Below are 20,787 nucleotides of genomic sequence, written 5' to 3'. Positions count from 1 at the left end.
TTGTTTTGCTGCTTCCGGCGCCGGATTTGTTCGTTGGCCATCCTTTTATTCGGTATTTGATCCTTCGGCACCTTTTCGGACTCGTACGCTTTCTTTATGATCGATAATTGCCTGAAACGTCGTACTCCGTACGCACAACAGATGGCATTAGTACGGTGCACGAAATCGGAAGATTTTCCTCTCGGAGTGCTCTTATGGCCTGCGGGTGGCTTACGTAACCGAAAAAGGTCGGTCCGGTCCACACGTAATTCGGCTGTTTGACCGAGTTCAAACGGCGAAGTGACGTCGCACGCTTGCAACGTCACAACTCCCCCCCCCTTAAAAATGGACCGGACTGCCCCGTGGCTTGTCGACTCTGTGACTTTATGGCTCGCCAAATAAGAGCATTCCCTTCGGAAGTCAACCTTTACAGTAGAGCCTCCACCAGTGGACAAACACGTACCCAATTCTTACCCTTCGATAACCGCTATCTTCTTCATGCTTTTTCCTTCTACTTCGGACGAGACCTGTTCACTACACAAAAACGGAGGGAGAAGGTTCGCAAACTCGCAATGAATGTTACTACCTGTTACATACGAAAATATAAAGTTTTATTTATTCCCGCCTAACGGTCGGGACTGTCAACTTTCCGCTGCTGCGGATTTACACTTAGCGATATCTCCTCGGAACTAACAATCTGGACGGTCCAACAAAAAACAACAATTCGCCGACGCGTGGAACTAACAAAAAAAAAATGTCCTTGAGGAAAATAATCGTGCTCGCTCTTTTTGGCGGTATTATAACGAAATCTTTAGGAGACCGAAGTGGTTCCGGGAGTCGGTAGTGTTCCTCCCGATTTTATATTTCGCGGTATTCCCTTTTTGGAGCCCCGATTTTCGCGCGGTATTCTTCGTTCATTATGCGCCAAGCAGGCCCGCACGTCGGACACGTGCGCACCGACTTGCCGGGCTGGCCGCATTTAAAACAGTGTTCCTCCACTTTCTTCTTGCACTGGCTGCGGACGTGGCCATATTCACCGCAGTTCCAGCAAGCGTCCGGATCTTTGGCCCTGCTGGCGCTCGTCCCTTCCATTTTTGCTTCGAACTGCTTCCAGTTCGGAAGCTGGCGGCGGGGTTTGTGGTACTCCGGTACCTCCGCGGCCGCTTGCTGGGGTCGATCCGGTGTCGGTGGTCGCGCCGACGGTGCGGGGGCCGAGACTGGCAATTCCTCCCTTCTTGGGGCTGTTCCCGTGAGTCCGTACGGGGCTGCTCGTCTGGCCTCACAAACGGGGCATTTAGGCTCCGTTTTTGGAGGTTGGCGGAAGTATGCCCTCAAGGCCCTCAGGTGTTGTAGAGCCTTGCCAAAGTCGGTTGCCACCGCCTGGTAGCAACTATCCAGTTCCGGCCGAATTATCAAGGCCTCTTCTTCGGGTCCGTCGCGTGGTACTTCCGTCATGGTACCCTTTTCCACCGTGACCGGTTCGGGAGTGAGGAGTAACGCCAAGTTACTTTCCGCTTCGACTAGTGGTCCTAGTAAGTCGTCGACCGGGACTTCTGCGCCGGCCTTGGTTGGCGGTCGGAGAGCCAACTCGAGACCTTCGAGAGTTTTCTCTATCGACTCGATGTCGGAGTCGATTTGGCGGTACTGATTCCGCATCTCCGGATTCACCTCGAGATTCTGCATCTGTAATTGATTCCGTTGTCGTATCGAGTTGTTCTTCCTCGCTCTGCTTCGGCGGGGTGTACGTCTTAAGGTCTGACACGTGTGCTTTTCCTACGTCTTTGCCTTCCATTGTGGTCAGGCCGTAAACTACCGTCGAAAGTTTTTTCGCAATTCGCAACGGTCCGGCGTATTTCGGACATAATTTCGCAGCTATGTTCTGCGCTGCGGATGACAATACGCGATTTCGTCGCAGCACTAAGTCCCCTACCTCAAAACGCGTGTCCCTATGCCGTAGATTGTAATACCGCGATTGCGTTTCGTACGCCCTATCCAGATTTTCGGTTACCCAATGTCGTAGGGTCGCGAGGTGAGTCATGCGATTCCTCCACTCTCCTGTGAACGATACTTCAAGATCTACCGGCGGTTCCTGTTCCGCTCGACAACATTTTGCAGGTCTGGGCTCTCGTCCGAAGTTTAGGAACGCTGGCGATGTTTGCAGTACTGTGTGGTGTGCGGTATTGTATGCGAATCGAAATTTCGAGATATTCGCATCCCAATCGCGATGGTCTTTTCCGATATACGCGACGATCATTGTTTTCAATATCCTATTAACCCGTTCGACGGGATTTGCTTGGGGATGGTACGGCGGAGTTGTCGCGATTGTTATCCCGTAATCTTCTGCCAATTCGTGAATGGCCTTATTGACAAATTCGGTGCCGTTGTCTGTTAGTAATACGTCGGGGGTTCCCCATCGCGAAAATATTTGATCTTCTAATACTTCGGAAATTTTCGGTCCCGTGGCTCTACGGAGGGGGCAACATTCAACCCATTTCGTGAATAAATCTTGCATTACTAATAGATACGAGAATCCAGCACGACTGGGTGGAAGCGGGCCCATTATATCAGTGGCTACGACCATCCATGGTGCTGCGATGCGACGCCTTCCCATGAGCCCGGAGGGGAGGGATTGTTCCACCTTCGTAGCTTGGCACGTAGGGCAGCGTCGCACGTATTCCACGGCGGTTCGAAACATCCCCGGCCAATAATACTTGGTCGCGATGCGATGATATGTTTTCTCTACCCCTAGGTGCGCCGCTTGCACTTCGTCGTGTGCCTCTCTTAGTATCTCGGTTCTTTCGGCTAACGGGACTACGAGTTTCCACTCATTTAAATCTCCCCCAAGAATTTCCGAAATCAATGGGTCGGTACGACGGTGATATAGCCTACCCTCGCGAATTGACCAGTCGGGGTATTTTTCCGGATTCGATTCTACTACTTTGAATCTCTCGTCATGCCAGTCTAACTGTGTCGCGGCTACTATCGGAATCTGTTCCCCTTCTCCTTCTGTTCCTTCGAACATTCGCGAAAGTGCGTCTGGTACGTGATTTAACGCTCCTTGTCGGTATGTAATGTCGAAATCATACTCTAGCAGTTGTAATGCCCACCGCGCGAGCCTTCCCGAAGGGTTTTTCAATTGCCGTAACCAACGCAAACTACTATGATCCGTAATGATCGTAAAATGATACCCTTCGAGGTATGCTCGAAATTTTTCCACGGCCCACACGATAGCGAGACACTCTAATTCCGTCGCGGAGTACTTTCGTTCGGCGGAATTCAACGAGCGGCTCGCGAACGCGACTACCCTTTCCTCCCCCTCGATTTCTTGAACCAGTACTGCACCGAGCCCTACCGTGCTTGCGTCGGTCTGCAGGACGAATGGGATGTCAAAATGTGGACAAGCGAGAGTTGGCGCGGTTGCCACTAACGATCTTAATTTTTCGAAGGCGGTTTGTTGTCCGTCCTCCCATTTCCACGTCTTGCCTTTCCGTAGTAAGATATTTAAGGGCTCCGCTACAGTCGCGAAATCCGGAATAAATCTTCGATACCACGAAGCCATTCCGAGAAATCGTCGTAACTGTTTTAAATTCTTTGGAGCTGGGAAAGACAAGACGGGTTCAATTTTATCCGCGTCAACTTTTAACCCTTCGCGACTCACTACAAATCCCAGGTACCGAACTTCTTCCCTGCAGAACTCGCATTTTTCGGGATTTATAATTAATCCAGCTGATTTTATTTTATTTAATACCCGACGCAGCCACTCGAGGTGCTTTTCGAAAGTTGTTGTTGCGATAATTATATCGTCCAGATACGCAAAAACATGTGGCTCCATTTCTGGACCGATCAATCGATCTAACAGTCTCTGAAATGTTGCCGGTGCTCCTGTGAGTCCGTACGGCATTCGCTTAAATTGAAATAGCCCTTTTCCGGGGACTGTAAACGCGGTAATCTCACGGCTGTCTTTCTCTAGCGGTATTTGGAAGTAAGCCTGGCTCAGATCGAGAGTGGAAATGTAGCGCGCGGCGCGTAATTTATCGAGAATGCTCGTCATTATCGGTAGCGGGTACGCGTCCTTCTTGGAAACCGCATTGACTTTGCGAAAATCTAGACAAAATCGGTATTTGCCGTTGGGTTTTTTCACCATTACTACCGGACTGGACCATTCACTTTCAGATGGTTCAATAATATCGTTGGCCAGTAACGAATCTACCTCCTTGTAAATCGCTTCCTGTACCATAGGTGAGACAGGATAGTACCTTTGTTTAATAGGCCTATTCTCTCCCACATCAATTCTGTGAGTAGTCAAAGTGGTTAATCCCGGTACTTTGGCAAAGTCACTGAGTTCCTTTTCCAAGAATTCGCATAATTGTTCTTTTTCGCCGCCCGATAATATTTGCAGGCCGCAGCAAAGTTGCTCGTTCGAAATTGAACCGAAAGGGAATTCGATTCTCGGTCGCGACGCGAAGTACCAGCTTCCCCGGTGGTATTCGACAACGATACCGAATTGCGCTATTACGTCAATCCCTAGCAACAATGGATTCACAAGGTTATCGAGAACGCGAACGAAAATTTTTCGAGTTTCGTTCCGTATTGTTATATTTAATTCTGCCTGTTCCGAAGCTCTATCTACGGCCCCGGTGGCTAACAGAAAGTAGCAAGGTCTCTCCGAGATTGTTAACTTCGCGTGATTTCCGACAGCTTTTATTAACGCTCGATTAGCAAACGAAATGGATGATCCGGAATCTATTAACGCTCGTGCCCTGTACGTACCGATTTGCGCGTCGATAATTAATAAAGACGGTCGAGACTTGGAATCGTTCTCCGCGTTAGTTTCCGAAATTCGGGCCGAGATTATCATTTGGGAAACCGTTCCGACCCCTACGAGCGGTTCCGTCGGTAGTTTTCCGACTTCCGATCGCATTTACGACAGTCGCGAGTTGTTACGTCCGGTTCTCCGCAGCGATAGCAATGAATACGCGGTTTTTCCTTGCAATTCCTGGATCGATGACCAGGCTTAGTGCAATTCCAACAAAGCTCGTTGCTTCTCGGTTTGAATTCCGAGGAGCAGATAGCGCAGATGGTTTCGTATTCGACGCGTTTGCTATTCGGCTGATTTCGGGCGTTACCGCGCCTACTCGGATTTTCTCTCTGGCACGCGTGTCGTGTTACCGGACGGGACTGTTCGCGGGGACGGGGATTCCGTCCTCGGCAACCTCCCTTACATTCGGTCTCGGCGATGGCGTTTACCGATTCGTAACGCGGATTTCGATAAAATCTACCGCGACCAGATTCCTTCGACTGATTACTATCCTTCGGCGGTTGATATGCATAAATTTTATTGGCGATCTGCTGCGATCGATAATTATCTGCTCTACCGGGCGACACGTTGCTTTCCGCTTCGCGTAGTTTCTTTTCTACCTCTTTCATCGTTTTGATGTTATCGATCCCTAATACATTTCGAAGCTTTTCCCTCGCGTTCCAGATTATTCTCTTTACGCATTTTTCCTCCGACCACGGTTTATCTAATCGGCTCATCATAATTTCCATGCAAGCAAGATAATCTCGTACCGGTTCTTCTTCGCCCTGTTTCCGTACTCGTAAATCGTGTTCTAATAATTCCTGATAATCGGGATCGAAAAAATTTTGTCGCCACTCGGAGACGAATTCGGCCCACGAGGTTAATCTTCCGCGAGTCTTATACCAGAAGGCCGCGTTTCCCGAAAAACAAATTGGTAGACAGTCGAGGAGGTCTTCGTCCTCGATTTTCGAACTCGATCTCAAATCCTCTAGAGTGGAGAGAAACGTTTCCGCGTCCTCGTCCGCTCTCCCGGCAAAATTCAAACGCCACTTTCTAATGGTGTCGAATGCTGCTGAGGATTTATCTCGCTCATCGTCTGATGATTCGGAACTATCATCTGTCCTTCCTCCTCGAATCTCCGGTACTTTACGCGATCCGTATTGACGTGGGGACGGGCGTGGTGGCCGAAGTCTCGTATTATCGCTAGCTTTCGTTTCGTTTACGGTCTCTTCCTGTAGGAATGGACCGTGCGAGGGAGGATCGCGAGACGTCCCTTCTCCCGGATCATAATCGCTATCGCTGTAAGCGGAGCGATAGTCTCTGTCCATTTTCGAGTCACCCGATATATTCGGTACGAAATTCGGATGTTTATTTTCCCTACGATAGCTAGCGCGCGGTCCTTCGTCGCCAAGGCCTTCGGTCGCTCGCGTTGTTTACCTTCCGCGTCCGGACGCTCTATCTCCCCGTACGAGATCTCTTGTTACGCTCTGTCGCCACGCGGCTCGAAATTGTCTCTCGAAAGTCTCTTTGTTCTCGATAACCCTGACTCTCGAATTTGAAACCGTTGCCACACAGTACGCCTATTGTTCCTATTACCTTGAAGCGTTCTTGCTTCAACAAGGTCGCGAAGAAAAAAAAATTTAACCGATCGCGTAAATATTCTGTTCACGAACAAAGACGTGTACGACGAAATTCTAGGCTACGAAATTCTGGCCCAGCACCGTAAGACGTACACTCCCGTAATACAATTTATTACAATTTCACAATTATTACACGAAAATCAGTAAATCATGGCAATAAAATTGCTCGTCAATTTTGTACACAGAATATTTCGTGCTGGCTCTCCGGAATCTTCCTCGCCAGACTCGCAACGAATCGAAATCAAAATTTTTCGCTTTCGAATTGAGTGTGTTTCTCGTGTCTCACTGGGTCGGATCGAACAGTCTCTTTCGAACGTTCGCGATTTCACGATTCTACGAGAATACGACCTCGAGATTCCCGTAATTTACCACGATCAGGTAGTACCGTACGCTACCTGCGAGAGTCACCCGTTATTTTCCTGTGTCTCTCTCCGTTGTCGGGAAAAACCCTGGCGAGAGAGAGGTCCCTGTTCGGGCGCCAATTTGCGACGTTGTCCCTTTTTCGAACGGTTTTATGGCCGACGAAAAACGGTCAACCCCGAGATTTTATAGGCTCTGAGACCGGGCCGTGCGCGGCCGTGCGGACACGGTCCTCTCGGTGCAAAGGCGGAACTCGGTGGAGGCTTGAACGAACAACGCGACGATAGTTCGGGCGCCAGGTATTTAGAAAATACCACGCGAAACACGATGGTGACCTCGAACTCGGGGAAGCCGAGTCCGAGAGTCAAGCCTCCACGAAACGCGGTCTGAAATAATGACGCGAACGGCCAGATGATTCGAGCGCAGGAGATAACGGGGACAGCCCTCACGGCAGGACGGATCTCGCAGGTGAAGAATCAACAAACGGAATTGGCTCTTAATCTTTAATGGTCACGAAAGTAAAAGATACAGGTGAGCGGCCACGAGGCCGCGAACCGGGAGCCCGCGCTCCTTGTACACTTTAGCGGAAGATGATCGTTCGCTGAGCGCGTTAGTCTATCGTGATTCTATCGCGGACGTACGATGCTACGGTACAATATTCGATTTGTTCGTCGATACAAGATTCCGCGAGGCGCGGATGAACGGCGCAATTCCTACGACTGTCGCGAGAGTCCGAGACGAAGCGAAATTGCCGACGTGCGATGGATAATCCACGGCCGTACGCGGGATTCGAGGCGCGTAGACCGCCGCGGTTCACGCGTAATTCCGCCTACGCTTCTACCGTCGCCGACTATCCGAACCGAAGACTATTCGAGACTTATTCGATACCGACACAACTCCCGAGGAAGACTTCCGATTTACGAAATTAAGGGGAATTCTTGTCGCGAAGGCTCACAGCGTCCTTGAGGAGGACGCGAGCGAAGGCTCGAGGCGCCCTGCGCCTCGGCTCTTACGAAATCTCCGAGGACGAGACGAACACGTGTCGTCCTCGCGCGAATAACACGAGCCACCACGATTAACGAATCGAGGAATCACAGAATCGGCTTACCGTTGACGATATTTACGCTGGCCGCTACCGATGGACGTCGTAGGCCTCGCTGAAGGTTGCCCCTCGACCGAAATTCCGAGCTGGATCCGGAAAAGCCACCCGCGACGCGAAACTAAGCGGTATTCGGTAGTTGCAAGGACGAGATTATTTGAAGCGAAACGCGACTATACTCGATGAGCCTCTGTGCGACAGTGGTTCCTCGATCCGCATCGACGGAACGCATCGATCCTGGTTCCCCCCACTCCGAGCGTATTGCCGAATTTTCCGATAGGTGCCGTACGCAACGCAACTAGGTTGTCGCAGGATCGCAACTACGAAAAAGTCCTAGGGCCCCAGACTTTACGCGACCACTTAATTTACCGCGACCTTTGAATTCCCGCTCGCCCTCGGCGAGCGGTTCGCATAATCCTCGGCAGCCAATTCGACACACCACCCACGTTGAGATCCTAGTTGAGCGGGATGAGACGGCGGCGGGACTCGGGCATGCTGTTGTTCGCTATAGGATCTCTTCGTCCCACGACGGCGCCTCCGGGTTTGTTCGCCCGTGTGTGGTGACTTGTTTTGCTGCTTCCGGCGCCGGATTTGTTCGTTGGCCATCCTTTTATTCGGTATTTGATCCTTCGGCACCTTTTCGGACTCGTACGCTTTCTTTATGATCGATAATTGCCTGAAACGTCGTACTCCGTACGCACAACAGATGGCATTAGTACGGTGCACGAAATCGGAAGATTTTCCTCTCGGAGTGCTCTTATGGCCTGCGGGTGGCTTACGTAACCGAAAAAGGTCGGTCCGGTCCACACGTAATTCGGCTGTTTGACCGAGTTCAAACGGCGAAGTGACGTCGCACGCTTGCAACGTCACAAGTCTTACAATGATAGGTATAAGAATTTCTGGATAAATCTTTGACTTGAATCAAATCGGAAGTCTGTATAGACAAAAAATAAGAGATTTCGATACCAAACTTAAGGGGCTGTTCCAGAATTGTAAGGGTCAACTAACGCCAGTAAAGATTTGGCGAAATTTCAAAGTTTTAAATTTGGAAGAACTTTTGGGACAGCCGCTAGCGGTAGTCCCATAAATTCGACGTAAATTTAAAAAACACACAAACGGAGGTGTACTAGCCTAGGAAAACCGAGCCGTCTAGAATTTAGGTATTTTTTCAATTTTATCGCAAAATTCAGGTGAATTAGGGTGTTAAAATAGAAAACTGCGGAAAAGAGAGTAGGAGAATATTGTAAGGCAAGAGAGAGCTAAATTGTGGTATAAGTTATAGGACATAAATTATGAAATTTGAATTTTGAATTTAATAAATAAGTACAACTTTTCGAAAGGTTAGGTTAGGTTAGGTCAGGTCAGGTTAGGTTGGGGACCTAGGGATATGGGGCTCTCCAATGGTGACTCTGATCTATTGGAGGGTATGACTACAGGGGTGGTGTTCCATATCCTAAACCCTCTTGCTCCACCTCCACGTGGTGGTCCCTGGGGCACACTGCGGTGTGTGCTAACGGAGCGAGGGGTTACACAGGCACTCCCCGCTCTTTACTGCGTGCTTCTCACGCAGAAGGGCAGTGCCGGTGTACTGAGTGAATGTGTATGTATACATGTGTGTGTGTGTGGGCTGTGGCCGACTCACGGTGGATATTCCTCGTAGACTAAACAAGGGAGGAGTAGTAGCCTCCCGACCGGGGCTGAGGGATATGTCTGTACCTGACCTCTGTGCGTGGTAACACGTGCATGTTCAATGTGGGAAAACCGCTACCCTCAGCTGTCTGGAGCCTATGCGGGGGTTGAAGTCGTGAGATCGGGCGCAGGGATGGAGGATTACCTGGCCAGTATTTTCTCATACCCTGAGCGCTGGGGGGGTAAACCAGCGCACCGTCTAGCCTGAGGTTGGGGGAAAATCCGGTTCGGGCCCGGTGCCTCCCTTCGATAGGGGTGACGATAAACCTTTAACATAAGAATGGCGCGGGCCTATCCCGTTTAACCTTCAATTAGAGTCATTAAAAACACATTGATAGGCTTGGCCAGCTGACAAGTCGCCTCTCGACTTCGATGTGATTAACTAGGGCAAAACTCCGGCGGGGATAGTATCCCTACTGCGGTAGGGATCCCATGATGGGCGAACCGTCGTCAACTTTATAACTTACTAGCCATGGCAGGCATTTCTGAAAAAAATAAAATTATAAATGATCAAAAAACCCCAAAAAAAAATGAAGATGAAGAGATAGAAGAAGCAAGCTCTATGGACAAAATATACGAAATATCGGACACGACCTACATTGATACAACCGATATAGGCATAGACACTGGCATAAGACCGATCTCGTCTATGCCTACCACGTCCACCCCCTACAAGCAAACAACAGAAGACTGTTTCACACCTTTCACTCCTAAAAAGGCGCTTGCTAGGAGCCCAATAAGCTCCACAATTATGGCTGTTCCTGAGGTCAGAGAAATTGGACACAACACACAACCTACCAATATAGGTAGACAACGATCACGCTCTGATTCAGATCTTATTGAAGTGGTAGATGAGATGGAGCTTCTTGACTTCGATTTCGAGCACGAATCTCAATCCCCAGAGCAGCAAAGGAAAAGAAAAAGGACTACTAACAGAACTGAGACTACGACTAACAGCAATATTAATGCAAATGTTAAGACTCTAGCAGAAGCTTTAAAAGACCTTTCAGGCCTGGTCAAAGGACGAGAAGGTATTAAACTAGAAGTCAAATCAGCAATAACTAGGACAATAAAAATCTTTAATGGGATGCAACGAGCTATAAAAAATTCGTACTCTAGAGACCACTCTGTCAATAGACGAAACTTTCCCTCCGAGGATACACATAGTGGCAGAAAACCTAATAAGACTGATGATGCACTTAGAACACAGTTAAACCCTGCAGAACCACTTAAGAAGATCACTGAGACACGGACAATCGGAACACAGACGGGAAACCCCGATGAGCTGGATCCAGATGAGATGGAGACCTGGAAAGGCAAAGAAATTACATACGATAATTTCTGCACCTTACAAGACAGAAGTTGGAGTAACTTAATCTACCAGAGAACCTCAATTAGTAATGCTAATATACTTAGCATAAGAGAGTCTGATATAGCTTGCTTTGTCCCTGTTGACTTCGCGGTCGACAAAGGCCCCAGCAAGGCTATCCTAGATAAATATCAAGGACAGGAAGATATGAAGGAACAAGACCTTTCCCTAGGCTCGGTCTCATATCTGGTTGTAGCTACATGCCTGTCTGGCAGGAAAGGCAGGACTGGTCCAAAGATCCTGGACGAAAAATACGTTTATCATTTGATTGACAGAGAGCACGACGAGAGTCCTAGTAATCTGGAGACAATATATAACGCTATAAAAGAATTAAAAAACATCACACAAGAAAATGCCAGACAAAGAGTAGCAATTAGTCACGATCGAATAGACCCTATTATACTGAGAAAGATGGTGGAGGCCATCTTTTTCAATACAAATATTGAAATCAGCATCCATAGTAACCACTATAGAGGAGAGTACAAAAAATCTCAAACTGGTACCGAAACGGTCCTGGTCAACAATGGCACGAGATCTTATGCCGAGACCCTAAAGGCCCTTAAGAACAATATAAATATCGACAAGGAGGGTTTCTCCATTGCCGGAGTGAAATCAAATAAAAAAGGCGAAGTAATGGTCTCAATCAAAGGTGACACGGCTAAAGCCTCCATCTTTAGCTCGCTCATAAACACAAGAATTGCGGGAGCTAAATCTACGGTGTTTGGCACCTCTAAGAAAGTCCTACACCTTAAACAGCTGGACGGAGACGCCACAGCCGACGATATTAATAAGGCTATTATAAAACACTTACCTGGAACATCAGCTGATAGCATCTTAGTCAAGGCACTGCGACCTGCATACGCAGGTAGACAAAATGCAACGGTCATCGCACCCGCTGCAGTGGCTGACCAACTCCTATCCAGTCGGTCCCTTCGAGTGGGCTGGGGGATATGTAGAATAGTAGAACGCGAAGACATTTTACAATGTTTTAAATGTAGAGAGTATGGCCATACTACCAAGTCATGTCAGGGGGTCGACAGATCAAAGCTGTGTCGCCGTTGCGGCAGTGACGAACACCAGGTCTCCCAGTGTAACAACGCGGAGAAATGCATCTTATGTCAGGACGATGGCCATCGAGACGGTAGCCTGAAGTGCCCGATATACAGGAAGGCTCTGGAGACAGCTAGAATGAACAAAAAAACCAGAGAATCAATGGCTAGGAAAATCCTTCCGTCGGACAACAACTTACCTGCAGATAAACGACCTAACATATAATCACTATTATTTATACGAATCTATTTACTGTTTACTTCTGGTCTATTATACTTACCTGTCTATTTAATTTAGTTAGTTATCTATTGATACTTACCTACCTTTATTTATTGATATTCTATACTTACCTGTACCTATCGTCTTTACTTACCTGGATTTCTGTGTTATACCTGTTCCTATACTCACCTGTACCTATACTTACCAGTATTTATACCTATTTACTGATATTCTATACTTACCAGTACCTATTGTCCATACTTACCTTTCCTATACATACTTATTTATACCTACATCTACATACCTGTTTCTATCGATATTATTTATCGATTTCATTTTTTACCTGATTTTACCGATATTTTATACCTACCTTTATCCACTGATATTTATTTATACTTACCTGTATTTACTGATTATCTCCTTAATAGAAATTTTACACGTATAGCAAATGATGCCACCTTTAACAAACAATAAGGACAGCAAGAAATTTAAGATCCTACAGATTAATTTAAACCATTGCAGGATGGCTCAGGACCTGATCGCACATGCCGCAACTCAATACGAAGCCGACATCGTTATTATTGCCGAACCATGGTCACCTCTCTCCAGCTGGTTTAACGACGGGCACAAAAATTCTTCAATCTGGATCCCTCAAGGCACTCAAGGCGTGTTTAATAATATTAGAAGTATATACACCGGTAAGGGCATTGTGGCAGTTCAACTGGACACCTACATCGTCACGGCCTGCTACTTTTCTCCAAATATAACAACAGAGGCCTACGAGGATAGAATCTCAGAGCTGGAAAGATTCCTGGGAACAGTTGACGTAAGTAGATGCATCATCGCTGGTGATTTTAATGCAAAATCCCCTGCATGGGGCTCTGTGTCACTGGACACTCATGGAGGTATAATCATGGAGCTTTGCAATAGCTCAGAACTGATCCCTACCATCAGCCAAGGTACTTTCACATTTGAACGAAATGGCAGTAAGTCTCTGATCGATTTTATGATGTGCGGCAAGTACATGTCGGAATGCATAAACACTAGCCATATTCTGGACGAATTTACAGCTTCCGACCACCGTTACCTACTACACGAATTCTGTATGCAGGAACCTAAAAAGGCTAAACACTATACAGCGAAAAGGAAACTAAATACAAAGGAGTTCACCGAGATGTATAACCACATATCTGAAATAGCAGACCCGCTAAACATTGCCACCATTGATGACGTTGATGCATATATTCTACTTCTAGAAGAAATCTTCGAATCTACCAGCTATGACCCACACACATCTACGGGGAAAAGAAAAGAAGTATGGTGGTGGAATAAGGATATATACTCGCTTAGAAAGGCCGCTATTGCCTCACGACGAACTGTACAGAGAGCTCGAGCCAAAGACAAACCAACGGAAGAAATAGAGGAATGTCTTATCAAGCACAAAGAAGACAAGAAACAATTAAAACACGCAATCGCGAAATCGAAGAAAGATGCCTGGACTACCCTCATCGATGGAATCGAATCTGATATCTGGGGGAAACCTTATAAATGGGTAATGGGTACGGTGAAAGGTAGGCCCCCGCCTACAGTGCTATCCGACGAAGAAATGAAAAACACCATAGACTCTCTGTTTCAAACGTTCCCTGACCCGAGTACGCCGAACGCTATCGTTATAAACAACGCAACCGATGACCCGTTTACGGATACAGAAATACTAGAGGCTATAAAGTCGGTCAAGAAGAAGGCTCCTGGACTGGACGGCTTACCATCAGACCTGGCTAACCTATTAGGAAATATTGCAGCACCGCACTTAACTCATTTGGTCAACGTGTGTTACAATCTAGGCTACTTTCCCAAACCCTGGAAAAAAGGTAGATTGGTATTGATTCCAAAAAAACCGGGTCCGGATGGCCAGGTCGGGTGGAGGCCTTTGACCATCTTGTCGAACATAGCGAAAATACTCGAGCACTGCCTTAAAAACAGACTGTCTGACAAGATCAAATTCGAACACAATCAATACGGCTTTAGCCGTGGCAAAAGTACCATCCACGCGATCGCGGAGGTGGTTAAACGATGGGATGCGGCAAAACGAAGGCTACATCACTGCGCCATGGTTGCGCTCGATGTGCGTAACGCATTTAATACCATCAAATGGCAAAAACTAATTGAGGCACTGGCAGGCCGTAACCTTCCTGGAAAACTGTATAACATCCTAAAGAACTATCTTGAAGATAGATATGTGGTATATACGGATAGCCTGGGCCACGTAAATGAAATAAATATTTACGCAGGAGTTCCCCAGGGATCTGTCCTAGCCCCGATTTTATGGAACATTTTCTATGATGGTCTATTAAAATTAGCCCTCCCCAGAGGAGCATACTTATATGGTTTCGCCGACGATGTGGCGCTGATTATTACAGCCAAGGAGGCTGAAGATCTATCAAGGACAGCTACTGATGCCCTATCGATAATCTGTCGATGGTTCGAGTCGAACCACCTGACCCTGGCTCAGGAAAAAACGGAGCTGCTCCTACTTACGGGAAGGAAATCCACACGAGGAATAAACATAAGAATCAATAACACTACCCTTACTCCACAGAAAGAAATTAGATATCTTGGACTTACTCTAGAGGGTAATCAATTCTATACGAGTCATTTAAATTACACAACCACCAAAGCAGCTAAAGTGGCAGGAGCCCTAATAAGAATTATGCCGAATATCGGTGGAAGCTCTTATCACTCCCGGTTATTATACTACAGAGTAGTTGAATCGGTAGTATTATACGCCGCCCCCATCTGGGCAATAGTTGCAAGTCGGGTGACCAAGGCAAGAATTATTAACCGGATACAGAAAATGGCTTTGACGAGAGTTATAAGAGCCTATAGAACTACGTCCCTAGAAGCCCTTTGTGTGCTTTCGGGCATACCCCCTCTTACCCTTCTGGCAGAGGAGAGGCGACGCATTCTCTACAGAACACTCAACATAGATAGAACCTATGAAGACCAATATAGGATCAAACTAAACGAGATCAAACAAGAGGAAAGACTTCTTACTCTTAGGCTGTGGCAAGAACGGTGGGACAATGCATGCCATGGTCGGAAAACTTACGCCCTCATCCCCCACATAGACACTTGGCTAGGTTGGGGACCACAAGTTTTAGATTTCCACCTAACGCAGTTTCTGACAGGGCATGGCTGCTTCTCCGACTACCTCATGAGGATAGGCAAACGAAGAAACAATATATGTATAGCCTGTATGAATATGGTGGACAGCCCTATCCACACACTATTGGAGTGCCCATCCTGGGACGAACTAAGATCAACACTCATAAGTGAGATAGGCCCCTTAAGTTGGAATGATCTGATAACCGATCTAAATAACCCTAGCAAGATGCCCAAAATAAGAGGATTTATAAAGGCTATAATGGTAAATAAGGAAGAAAAGGAACGCCTAGCAGAACAGGAAGAACGTATACTCAGACGTGCACAAGTGAATACAAGAGCAACACTTTCCATTTAATTTGTAAATAATTTGTTTTTAAACCTTTTTTTTTATTATTATTGTTTTAATAATGTCCGTGTTATACAGTCTGTATGTACAGAGTAAAATAGTGAAATTAGAGTAATATCTGACGAAGGGCTTCATCATTCCGTGCAGTAATGCCGAACAGGCGGTTTCCGCGTTATGATGGACCCCTTTTTTTCCCAGGTTAAGCTAGTAGGATTAGAGGGGGAGGGGTTTTTAGGGGGTATAAGAACTGAGTCCCTCACGACGTGCGTAAGGCATTTTCCCCTCCTCGTTAAAAAAAAAAAAAAAAAAAAAAGGTCAGGTTAGGTTAGGTTAGGTTAGGTTAGGTTAGGTTAGGTTGGGGTCTGAGGGATACGGGGTTCTCCAATGATGACTCGAAATCATTGGAGGATATGACTGCAGTGGCGGTGGTCCGTACCCTAAAATCCTCTCGCTCCACCTCCTCGTGGTGGACCCTGGGACACACTGCGGTGTGTGCTAACGGAGCGAGTGGTCGGAACTGGGCCGCAAGATGTCGGCCCAGGTCCGTAGACCGCAAACCGGAAGGTTCCGGAGCGGGGGGGCTTGCCTTTACCGGCCGGCCCTGCGAGGAGGAGAAACCTCTTTAAAAAAGTCCTTAACTCCAAGTTTCGGCATGCGGCGAAGGAGACTACTCCCGGGAACGCGGAGCGCCGGGAGTGGGTCTGGTGGGTGCACCGGACCAATAGCATGCCACCTCCGGGGTACCAGCCCGCCCCTCGGAGTATTTTGGGCCTCACCTGGTAAGGCGGCTCTACCAGGTGCGACCGTGTTTTCCGACCACTCTCGTGGGATTCATATGGATGACTATAAAGAAAAAACTAAAAACAAAAATAATAAAAAATCACCAAAAAAAAATCTTGAAGTCGCAGGAGCAACTAATGTGGAGCACAGCGTGCTGGAGATCTCCGACACCATCCAGGAAGGAGAACTCATCACGGCGGAGACTCGGACAGAGATGGAGGAAAAAAAGGCCACTTTTTTCACTTCCACCCCCTTCAAGTTGGTAGAAGAAAACCCTACGAGTGCTTTTACCCCTAGTAGAGTACTCTCGAGAAGCCCTACTAACTCCAACATTGTGAGTAGCCTAGACAGACTCAGCAGGCAACGATCGAGCTCTGCCTCGGACGTCATCGAAGGGGTAGAAGAGATGGAAATGCTGCAGTTTGAATTCGAACACGAAACCGTCTCACCTGAGCAACAGAGGAAGAGGAAAAGAACCACGAATCTTCCTGAAGCTACCAACAACACTAGCGTCAATGCAAACGTCAAATTGCTGGCAGAGGCATTGAAAGACCTATCTTGCCTGGTTAAAGGTCGGGACGGGATTAGACTGGAGGTCAAGTCTGCGATAACTAAGACGATAAAAACCTTCAATGAGATGCAGCGATCGATTAAAAGCTCGGCTTCAAGAGACCACTCGGTTAACAGACGTAGACCGCCTGCGGAGGAACCTCAAAAAAAAATGGACATAACTCCTACCCAGAGCTCTAAGCAGGACAACAAGACCCCGGAGACTCGTACTATCGGTACGCAAACCGGTAACCCAGACGAGATTGACATTGACGAATTAGAAAGATGGAAAGACAAAGATATAAATTATGAAAACTTCTGCGCACTTCAGGAAAGAAGATGGAATAAGTCAGCTTTCCAACGTACGTGCATGAGTAATGGAAACATGCTGCATGCAAAAGACACTGACGTAGCATGCTTTGTACCGGCTGACTTCGACGTGGACAAAGGATACAGTAAGGCAATTCTGGAGAAACACCAAGGACTAGAGGAAATGAGAGAACAACACCCTAGTTTGGGCTCTGTGGTATACTTAGTTGTAGCCACCTGCCTGCCCGGTAAGAAAGGAACTGCGGGCTCCAAGGTACTGGGAGAGAAGCTCTTCTACCATTTGATCGATAGAGATAAGAATGGAAGTCCCACAAACCTGGAGACCATCTTCAAAGCTCTGAAAGAGCTAAAGGATATCTCCTTAGAAAATGGTAGATCAAAGATCGCTATAACTCACGATACGACAGACCCGTATACTCTAAGGAAGATGGTAGAGATCTTGTATATAAACACGGACATCGAAATCACCATATATAGTGATAAATACAGAAAAGACGTAAAAAAACCTCCCGGATTTGGAACGGTGCTGATTGAAACTGGCTCTAAGACCTTTGCCGAAACACTGAAGACCCTTAAAAAGGAGATCAACATCGACAAAGAAGGGTATACCATATCAGGCGTGAGGTCGAGCAGAAATGGGCACGTGTTAGTCGACATCAAAGGGGACGCATCCAAGGCTACCAGTTTTAGTAGACTTGTGAACTCCAAAATTTCGGGGGCCAAAGCCACGACGGGACCCAGGGCAAGAAACAAGGTACTTCACTTGAAGCAATTAGAAGGCGACGTCACTATCGAGGAGATTAAGGAGGCTATAGTGGCAGCCCTACCGGAGACCTCCATTGAGGGTATATCGGTGAAAGCTCTTCGCCCAGCCTTCGCAGGCAGGCAAAATGCCACCCTTATCCTGCCAACGGTAACAGCGGAAAAACTGTTAGAAAAACGCTCTTTACGCGTCGGCTGGGGTTTCTGCAGAGTGGTCGAGAGAGAAGAGGTCACCCTATGTTTCCGCTGCCGGGAATTTGGGCACATATCTAAAAATTGCCAGGGACCTGACAGGTCGAAACTGTGCAGAAGATGCGGAGGAGAGGGACACAATGCCACAGAATGCAGCAACCCCGAAAAGTGTATGGTGTGTTCGACAGAAGGACACAGGGACGGTAGCCTTAAATGCCCTGCCTACCGTAGGGCTCTTGAACTACGTCGGAGAGCTACAATGAGAGACAGAGATCCTGATAAAGGAAATAATAACAAAGAGAGACACACTGTGAACATACAACCAGGTCACGTACAACAAACAGGACAAGCACAACAAACAGAACAAACACAACAAACAGGACAAACACAACAAATCGAATAGTAAACTACAAACTTATATACCTACCCATCTAATACTTACCGAAATAAATGGAAATGCAAGGCGCAACTTCCACACCTGAAATAAACCATATTAAAATATTACAAATCAACCTAAATCACTGTAAGAACGCACAGGAACTACTCACCCAGTCAGCTATGCAATATGCGATAGACGTCGTACTCATCTCCGAGCCCTGGTCACCTCCATCATACTGGCATAATGATGGTCATAAATCCGCATCTATATGGTTACCACAACCTGGAAATAAACTTAATAGGGTTAAATGCCTCTTCAAATCGAAAGGGATTGTCGCCGTACAAATACAAGACCATACTTTCATCTCTTGCTACATCTCTCCAAATATAAGCTTGGTATCCTATACGGAAAGAATTTCAGAGTTAGAAAGGTTTTTAGACACTATAAACATAGATAAATGCATAATTGCTGGCGATTTCAATGCCAAGTCGACCGTATGGGGCTCAAGAATACTTGATGATCACGGCACGGTGGTAATGGAAATGTGCAATAATTTCGGACTGATTCCGAAAGTCAGTACAGGCTCGCACACGTTCGAAAGAAATGGTCACTATTCCACAATAGACATCCTACTATGCGGATCAACAGCATATAATGGTATCACTTCCAGCCAAATACTTGAAGACTACACGGCCTCCGATCATCGCTACCTGAAACATGTATTGTCTACGAACACAGCTAACACTGCCAACTTCGAGAGAAAGAAAAAATTCAAACTCGATGCTGATAGATTCTCCAAAACCTACCTTCAAATCACCAAGATTGCTGATCCCCTAAAAATTACATCAATAGAAGATATCGATGCATATATAGACATGATTACAGAAGTATTTGAATCCACCTCATACACACTACACCAAACCATTAGACGAAGGAAAGAGGTCTGGTGGTGGAATGCCGAAATTGCTGCTCTGAGAAAAGCGTCCATCAGCTCACGTCGATCGTTACAGAGAGCCCGCATCAAACTGAAGAAACACCCAGAAATATCCAATGAGGAGGTAGTCAGGAGTCTTAATAAACACAATAAAAATAAGAAGGCATTAAAACATGAGATAGCAAGAGCAAAAAGGAAATCGTGGACAACACTCATTGACGAAATAGATACTGACATCTGGGGAAGACCATACAAGGCCGTAATGGGAAGGGTGGCAGGTAAACCCCCGCCTAGTATTCCATCAGAAGAGGAGACCGAAGAGGTAATAAAAACCCTCTTTCAAACGTCACCCGAGCCAAACCAGACCAACCCTAACTCCGACGGGACAGACACTGCCTATGACGCTTCTGACCGTCCTTTCGCGGAAGCAGAGGTACTAAAGGCGATGAAGTCGGTGAAGAAGAAAGCGCCCGGCATAGACGACATTCCTTCTGAACTGGTGCAACTTCTCTCTAAAATAGCACTGCCTCACGTCACGCAGGTAATAAACACGTGTACAACCTGGGATATTTCCCAACACCCTGGAAGAAAGGACGTCTGGTTCTTATACCGAAGAAACCCGGGCCAGATGGACGTACGGGAGTGAGACCACTCTCGATTCTTTCTAATATGGCTAAGATATTAGAACATTGTCTCAAAGCAAGACTCCTTGAAACCATAAGTTACGAACCGAACCAGTATGGTTTTAAACGCGGCAAATGCATGGTCCACGCCATGCACGAGATCATAAAACGGTGGGACATGGCCAAAAATAAAACACACTACTGCGTACTAATTACCCTGGATGTTAAGAACGCATTTAACACAATAAAGTGGCACAATGTCATAAGGGCACTTAAAAAAAGAAAGCTACCGAGTAGACTCCTTAACATTCTGAAGAGCTATTTAGAAGACAGAAGAATTATTTACACTAAAGGTAACGGGCAAAACTGTGAAATCAGTTTTTATGCGGGAGTACCTCAGGGCTCGGTGCTTGCACCTATGCTCTGGAACCTGCAATACGACGATCTATTAAAAATGTTGCTCCCCAGAGGTGCTTATCTGTACGGTTATGCAGACGATGTCGCGCTGACTGTCACTGCCTCCA

At 46.9% G+C, this 20,787-nt stretch overlaps 1 protein-coding gene across 1 annotated transcript; it reads left to right on the top strand.

The window, feature by feature from the left end:
* Positions 1–18,783: 18,783 nt before the first annotated feature.
* Positions 18,784–20,286, top strand: LOC143219941 (uncharacterized). Its single transcript, XM_076445729.1, has one exon. The coding sequence runs from the start codon at positions 18,784–18,786 to the stop codon at positions 20,284–20,286; it is 1,503 nt and encodes a 500-aa protein (XP_076301844.1).
* The last annotated feature ends 501 nt before the right edge of the window (positions 20,287–20,787 follow it).

Source organism: Lasioglossum baleicum, unplaced genomic scaffold (assembly GCF_051020765.1).
Source record: "Lasioglossum baleicum unplaced genomic scaffold, iyLasBale1 scaffold0107, whole genome shotgun sequence".
Classification (NCBI taxonomy): Eukaryota; Metazoa; Arthropoda; class Insecta; order Hymenoptera; family Halictidae; genus Lasioglossum; species Lasioglossum baleicum.
This window is presented reverse-complemented; position numbering and strand designations above follow the sequence as displayed.

Coding starts and splice junctions, on each gene's coding strand:
- LOC143219941 (XM_076445729.1), top strand. CDS start 18,784: ATGCAAGGCGCAACTTCCACACCTGAAATAAACCATATTAAAATATTA.